The sequence below is a fragment of the Maylandia zebra genome, linkage group LG4 (genome assembly GCF_041146795.1).
Source record: "Maylandia zebra isolate NMK-2024a linkage group LG4, Mzebra_GT3a, whole genome shotgun sequence".
NCBI lineage: Eukaryota > Metazoa > Chordata > Actinopteri > Cichliformes > Cichlidae > Maylandia > Maylandia zebra.
The window spans coordinates 7,352,486-7,359,646 of NC_135170.1; the positions used below are offsets into that span (position 1 = coordinate 7,352,486).

General features: G+C 41.1%; 1 protein-coding gene across 3 annotated transcripts; it reads right to left on the reverse strand.

Annotated features, from left to right (window-relative positions):
- Positions 1-14: 14 nt before the first annotated feature.
- On the reverse strand, positions 15-6,810 carry LOC101479584 (serine/threonine-protein phosphatase 4 catalytic subunit B). Of its 3 annotated transcripts, none has more exons than XM_004568611.2 (9): positions 6,653-6,810; positions 5,723-6,003; positions 4,675-4,726; positions 4,536-4,586; positions 2,735-2,836; positions 2,449-2,622; positions 2,199-2,325; positions 1,889-2,078; positions 15-1,006 (listed from the first exon to the last, which is right to left on the reverse strand). In XM_004568611.2, the coding sequence occupies exons 2-9, from the start codon at positions 5,830-5,832 to the stop codon at positions 877-879; spliced, it is 936 nt and encodes a 311-aa protein (XP_004568668.1). In that variant the 5' UTR covers positions 5,833-6,003; positions 6,653-6,810; the 3' UTR covers positions 15-876. The 3 variants fall into 3 exon arrangements, with proteins under 3 accessions (XP_004568668.1, XP_004568669.1, XP_004568667.1); XM_004568612.5 differs by having other exon boundaries at positions 6,692-6,793; XM_004568610.2 differs by having other exon boundaries at positions 6,528-6,776.
- Positions 6,811-7,161: the final 351 nt, after the last annotated feature.

A 7,161-nucleotide genomic window follows, 5' to 3' on the forward strand; every position in this document is an offset into this window, starting at 1 on the left:
GAGGTGCAACTGAATTGATATATCAGCATAGATACAAAACCTTTATTTTCACAATATCAAAATTGACACACCTACAGAGAAGTGTAGATTAAAAGAAATTAAGAGGGCAATGGTTAATACATGACTCGTGTTGGGAGTCGTTACATCTCTGGTGTTAAGATGTGAGGGTGTGGAGCTCTCGGGAAGCTTTTGTTAAAAGGAGCACATGTGGTGGGAGACAGTTAAACAGCAAATAAAGAGAAGAGAGGGCATTTTGTTTAATCCTGGCAGCAACAATTATACAAAAATCAAAAACAGAGACAACATATGTATTGAAGGAATTTCTAAAATGATAAAACTGAAGCTTCCTACGGCTGCATACTTTAGAAAAATCATGAAAAAGGAGAAGGAAAAAAAAAGAAGAAGAAAAAAACAGCACTCCTTCCAAATACGTCTAAAACTAAATGACAGTGTCTGTCACAGGAGGGGGACAAAACAAAAAAACAAAAAAACAACTACTACAATTGTAGTGAAAGTTGAGCCAGGAAAGGAGAAATTCATATCTACACAGAGTGAGGAAGATGAGAACAAATGGAAGGAGAGCAGAAAGAAATGGCCATCTTTATGTAGCTGAAGAGAAATGACAACAGTCATGGGCCCATTAACCACCTCGTCCTTACACCTTCCACAGTGACTGCTCTGTCAGGCTTGGGCAGTAGGGCAAAAAATCCAGCTCTTCAAGCTGAAGCTGTGCAGGAGCTTGGCAGGGTTTGGCAGGTTTTCTGTCTCACTGCTTTGAGTTCACACTGACAGAACGATCCAGCGGCAGGATGGAGGGCAGCTGATTTGAAACGGTACTGGAAATTTGGATGTGTCATGGCTGTCTGCTCAAAGACTTCACAGGAAATAGTCGGCTACTGGTTTCTTGGAGGGTATGCCTCTGGTCTCTTGTGGTGCTGCTTCAAATATGATGAACTCCCGCTGTAGATGCTCATCCAACTCCAAGATGGCTGCTACATTACCACATCTGTTAGGAGAGGAACAAACATTGGTTATACACAAAAAGAGCCTTGTGTATATTTAATTAGCACAGTTTCAAACATTTCTTTGGTATGAAACAACACCGAGATGGCCTTAACCATGCCTGATCACTGGAAACTTTTCCTTTTATTAGTCATGCAATGTATGTAATCCCATCTATTCTGATTGTCAGTGGCCTTTCGTGCCGCCTGTCAAGAATAGAATGAGTTATATCAACTTTATATAGACCATGTTTCATATTTTGATCGAGGAAAATTTCTTTCACTGTAATTATTTTTAGTGTTTTATCACCCAGCCATAGCACAACGGTATAAACTGCTCTATAGATAAAAGTTTCCTTACTACTATGCTTGTTAAAATGCATTCCCCAAAGTGAGTATTGTTTTGTATCTATGCCAATTGGGTCAAAGCAGCAGACTGACATGTATGAAGCATTATGGGGAATCAAAATGTTACACAACGGCTTTTAATGCTTATTTGTCACAGGGGTAACCATCTCATATTTCAACAGTAGTAAGGTAAACAGAACAAATAGTCTGTTTATAAAGTAATCCACCATGAATGGAGGCTTGACTGGCCAATTCAGCTGACGTCAGTTGATGCTAGAACAAACCCGAACATGGTTCAATTTGTTGTACAGCAAGTCTCTACACAGCAGCAGGTATGCCTTTCCAAACATTTGCAATCTTAACATTGGCCTGCATAAGCTGTAGATTTCAATTTATAGTGCTGGAATTTCACTGGTAATTGCTGTTAATACTAAGACAACATGATCCGCCTTTGGAATATTTCAGGGACCAAATCAGTATTTACATGACGAGGACATCTTTCCCCATTCAAGATATCTGAGATTAATGTAGCTATGTACCTGTAGCAGTAGTTGGGTGCTGACCACACTGTGAGCACCGTCTCATTGAAGTGCCACTTGTAGCCTTCCATAACTAGCTGATGAGCTCGACAGATCATGTGGATGTCGTTGGCGGCGTTGAACTGAGCCACTACGTCACTCCCAAATAAGTAGCCGGCACCTCTAGGACTCACCCCCCAGCCTGTGGTGTCTGAAAACAGAGAGAAACTGGTCACACAAACACATCCGTCATACAGTCCTTTAATTCTCCACTGCTGTTTCTTGTTAACGTCAATTTCAATTTTTAGATGTCCAAGTGAAGTGTCTGTACCTTCAGGGTCTGACCACAGGAGGTCACACATTGGTCCATCATGGGGCACTTCCTGTTTTCTATCAATGGTCCGGATCTGATCCAGTGTCTGGATGGAGGGAGACAATCCCCCGTGCACACAGAAGATCTACAGACACAGAATTATATCAAAACAAATGAAACAGCTACGTTACACAGGGAGTTTTAAAAGCAGTAACATGTTCAGAAGAAAACGCTACATATGAAGTAAGTGCTGGATGACGTATCTAACCTTGCCATCGATAATAGCAGAGAGAGAAAGGTAGTCGAAAATCTCTGTGCAGTATCTCCAGACAGTGACTGAGCCATATTTGCGGAGGCACTCGTCATAGAAGCCGTAGACCTGGGTGATCTGCCGGGACTCGTGGTTTCCCCGGATCAAGGTAATCCGGTCTGGATAACGTACCTGGATCGTACAGCAGAGATAAAAGATGAAGAAAAGGGAGTTCTGACACCCCGTGGGAAAGTAAATGTAAAAACTGTGACTGGTGTAGCTCAGCAGTGGACAGACAAACTACCTTAAGAGCTAGCAACAGAAGAAAAGTCTCCACACTGTAGAAGCCTCTGTCCACAAAGTCACCCATGAACAGATAATTTGTCTCCGGGACATCTCCTCCCACCTGTCATGCAGAAAAATGAAAAAGAAGCCCTTTAAACAGATGCATACTAGTAATTTAATGTGCACAAGTCTCTACCTCCCCAACTCACAATAATGGGCTCCAAGACCTGCAATGCACCAAGATTGAACCATACCACTAGGGCTGCACGATTTTGCATAAAATGAGAATCACGATTTTTTGGCTTAGAATTGAGATCACGATTCTCTCACGATTTTCTTTTCCAGTATAAATATTTATCGCGCTTATTAAATGCACATCAACTTCGTAACAGTTGAGACTGAACATAAAAACAATAAATAAACATAAAAACAACAAATGTCTCACATTTTGTCGTTGCTGCAAAATGTTGTACTGCTTGAAATTCCATCTCCACCGTTGCTCGACGCTGCGTGTATAGAGCAGGCAGTGCAACAATAGAAAAATAGTTGCGGGACGGCACTGTGTCGCGTTTGTCTAGGGTGTTGATCATTTTCCTAAATCCCTCGTTTTGCACAGAGTTGATGGGAGCCATATCTTTGGTCAGGTGATAAGTGATAGCCTCCGTAATTTCTTTGTGCCTGCGGGAGTTCGACGGGTATAGGGAAGCGCTGTATAAGGTTCCCGTTATTGATGTTTGGGTGGTTGACCGGGACGGATTTTCTCCTGTCACTTTCTCGTCATCCCTGACGTGCTCTCCGTTATTGTTTCCCTGCTAATTTTAGCATCACATGGCACAGCTTCTGTATCACGTGGTATAAGGCTCCGCCCTTGCCATTTGTTGAGCAGGAAGAGTGAGCGCTTGTTTTCATGCAGAGTACGTCCCGGATCAAAATGCGGTACAATCGTCGTCGTTTTTTTTTGTTTTTTGTTTTTTTTTTTTTATCGTTGTCATTTGGAAATGAGCTCGCACATAAGTATGAATCGAGATTGCGATTTTCTAACGATTAATCGTGCAGCCCTACATACCATATCTCAAAATATTACCTCACATGAGATTAGTAAAAGAAACTAGCATCAATTCACTATTTGGACGACATTTTGGTCCAATACTGACTCAAAGCTACACTGGGTATCGATACATTGGAGCAGCAGTGTACTGCTTGCACCCACTCTCGCTCTTCATTACGTCTGCTGTAAATCTTATTGAGAAGCCTCTACTGGAGCATTTACAGCAACATAACATGATGCCAAGTTTCTCGTCAGCTTCACTGTGTGAGTGTGTGAGGAGGTGTACTCACAGGAAGAGCCATAACAGGAGAAACTAGGATGTCCATAAGTAACAGCAGTATGAAATGAGACTCATGCATATTTTAGCTGAAAAATAAAAATGTACCCCCCCCCCCCCCCCCCAATTTTACTAATACCTTTTCACTGGATTTATATTCTTAAATATATTTATTGATGAATTTAGGAGCGCAGTGTGAAAGCTGAGCGACACGTTGCCTTAAACATAAAGAACGATACCCAGATTTTCATCAGAATTAAGAATACGAATTATTCATTTAATACAGTTATGGAATCAGTACTCAGTATGGTCACACACTCAAACTCCAGGCAAGAGTATCAAATTTAAAAAGCTGCATTTATTTCTAATAACTAACCAAGTTTAGTAGTGCTGTGCAGGATTGTAACTCAGCAACAGCAGTATCATACTTAAACGATGAAATATAACCCAATCAGAAGCAAAAGAGATTTTAAAAACAAATAGAAAAAAACTTACTCTAAAAAGTTCTTTCAAGTCATAGAACTGACCGTGTATATCTCCACAAACCTGTAAGAAATAACAGGAGAAACATTATTACCACATTTATCTGACATCCAGGCAAATTCGGAGACAACAGTGAGTAGATGTTACTTACCGTAACAGGAGAATCTACTCTCTGGACATTGCTTTCTTCAACCAAAATCTCTCTAAAGAAATAAAAATACATATGTGTATTTATTAATAAACAAATAACGCACAACAGCACAAGACTAACAGCAGACATAAAACAATCCTTGAGTTACAGACAAGCACCCCCTAGTGGCCACATCTACCGTTTCCTGTTGTGACTCCAGAAACACAGCTGACAGGTGATGTAACTGCAACTTGAAAAATATCCAAACTAAACAGATCGACTTTTTGAAGCCCAGTGACAGATCGGGGGGGGGGGGGGGGGGGGGCACCTTCACTCCTCCACCAACCACAATAATCATTTCAAATTAAGATCAGATTGCTTAAATTGTTTCTCCATCATCCTTATCTGAGTTACTTGATTATTTAATAATATCCAGGAGCAGCTGATTGGCTAACAAAGGTCAGTCAGGATAAGGCTCCATTTAATGAGTCTGTATGGCAGTTTGCATCCAGTAGACTTATCCCAGTTCTTCCTAGTTCACAATAGGCCTGTGATTGGTCTTGCGCCTTATCCTATAATGATCGTAGCATACCTTTGCGTATATTTTTTTTTTCCTGGACTCCTCCAAGATCTTCAATCTTGATTAAATTTAGTCTATTCCTGTTATATATCGTTAATAGATAAATATATTTTCTTTAAAATTCTCAGCTGTAACTGGTCAGCGTCTGATGCAGGTCTGGCTAGTCTAGTTAATCAATTTTTGGCATCTGTAAAACTGTGCCAAATCAAACATGCGGAGCTCACCCATGTAGTGACCCCTTTGTCGAAACAGCCATTGGTCTGCATATAGTTAAGACAAAGAGGCTGCCCCATTACTTTTGAACATTACATATAAATATATTTAAGCTCTACTAAATATCACCCCTCTTAAAGTACGTTTAATTCGCAATCCTTCCCGTTCTTTAAGTATTCAGAAATAAGACAACAGCTAAACAGTTTTCTGCCTTGAATCGAGAGTGTATAATTGATTAAATAAAAGTGCTGTTGGTCCAAGCACACTGATGCTTACCTAGCTTTGGCACACAGTGCTTTGACTTCATTTTCCTTGATGAGCTCACAGCGTCTGAGCTGCTCTATCTGTCGGTCCAGGTCACTGATGTCCCCCATTGTCACACACATAGGGAGAGCTGCTCACACACCAGGCACACACTCCTCTTCTCGCACACTGGGCTCGCTTAAATATGTGGCTCCAAGAGCGAACAGCCCAAACAAAAACTTCCTCGAAAGCAGCCGGGGGGCTTCAGCTCTTAAACGTCAGGGTATTGCTACGACGATGCTCGGAGTGACGAACTGCAGACAAAAAACATAAATTAGGTTATTCAACCGAAGTAATTCCGAGCTAAACATCGCAATAACAACCTGGTAGGCGGATAATCCAGTTTAGGTAATGTCTGCTGTATGATAAATAAGACCCGGTCGTACATAGAAATCCCTAACTAAACGCCAATTTAACACACCACTGTGAAAGTCATACGACTACTTTGTTCACACCTAACATAAAAGTAGTCTCCCACAGAAAACTGATGTTATTCGTTAGGGAATGTAAGGCCTCGGGGCGTAGCAGTAAGCTAATATTAGCACGCTAGCTTACATCACAGCTAACGACGTCAGCGAACAACTGATTCTTTGATAACTTAGCCAACCATTTTGTTTGGGAATTTGAACAGATGCTTCACAAAAATGTCTGACAGTCGATACCAACAAACTACAGATAATCTATGTGCCAGAAAAAAACAAAATAAAAGCAATGTGTTAAGCGTAGTTGAAATGTTGCATGTTAGCGGGCTAATCGATGCCGACCTGGGCTAACTTACTTGGTTTTCGGCGTCAACGCTGGTTACTGCTAATGTCGCCAGTAAACTAGCTAACGCGAATAACACTATTTAAAAACGGCTCAACTCGAATAACCAAAAACAGCGAGCAAACGAAAAGAACCAACGTTAATATATTTCAGTCCATGGAGCGTCGGCTCACTCACTGGCCCCTCTTCTTCCCCCGGTCTCGTCTTTGCCGGTTTACGCCTGCCGTGCTCGTGAACACTTGCAGGTCGGCTGTAACTTCCGGTATAGGAAGCGCACTACTCAGTCTACTCAACCCGACATTCACTGTAGTGGTAATTTACAGATCGCTTACTAGTCCATCCCAAATACTGAATATCATGAAAAGTTTATTTTTGTTTTCTTTTTTTAAGTGATTAATTTAAAAAAATAAACTCGATATTTATTGTATGAAAAGTATTTCAAAACCCTTTCTTACAATTTTGATCAAGTTTAAGGACACTGAATAAAGTCAGAAATACAGTATTTAATTTTGAGCCTCCCTATGGCCCCACAATAAGCAAGCAGGTTCAGGGTGGACTGAGCCGAGGTCAAAGGCAGGCCTCGGCTGTCCGATCCCCTCTTGCTGCTGTCTGAAACTGGAAAAGAGATATTCTAATATTTTGATTCA

Excerpts from the sequence above, each read along its gene's own strand:
- LOC101479584 (XM_004568611.2), bottom strand. The coding sequence starts at position 5,832 with ATGTGTGTGACAATGGGGGACATCAGTGACCTGGACCGACAGATAGAG. Across the intron at positions 4,587-4,674 it reads GAGTAGATTCTCCTGTTACG|GTTTGTGGAGATATACACGG; the intron begins GTAAGTAACATC and ends TATTTCTTACAG. Across the intron at positions 2,837-4,535 it reads ACTTGAAAGAACTTTTTAGA|GTGGGAGGAGATGTCCCGGA; the intron begins GTAAGTTTTTTT and ends TCTGCATGACAG.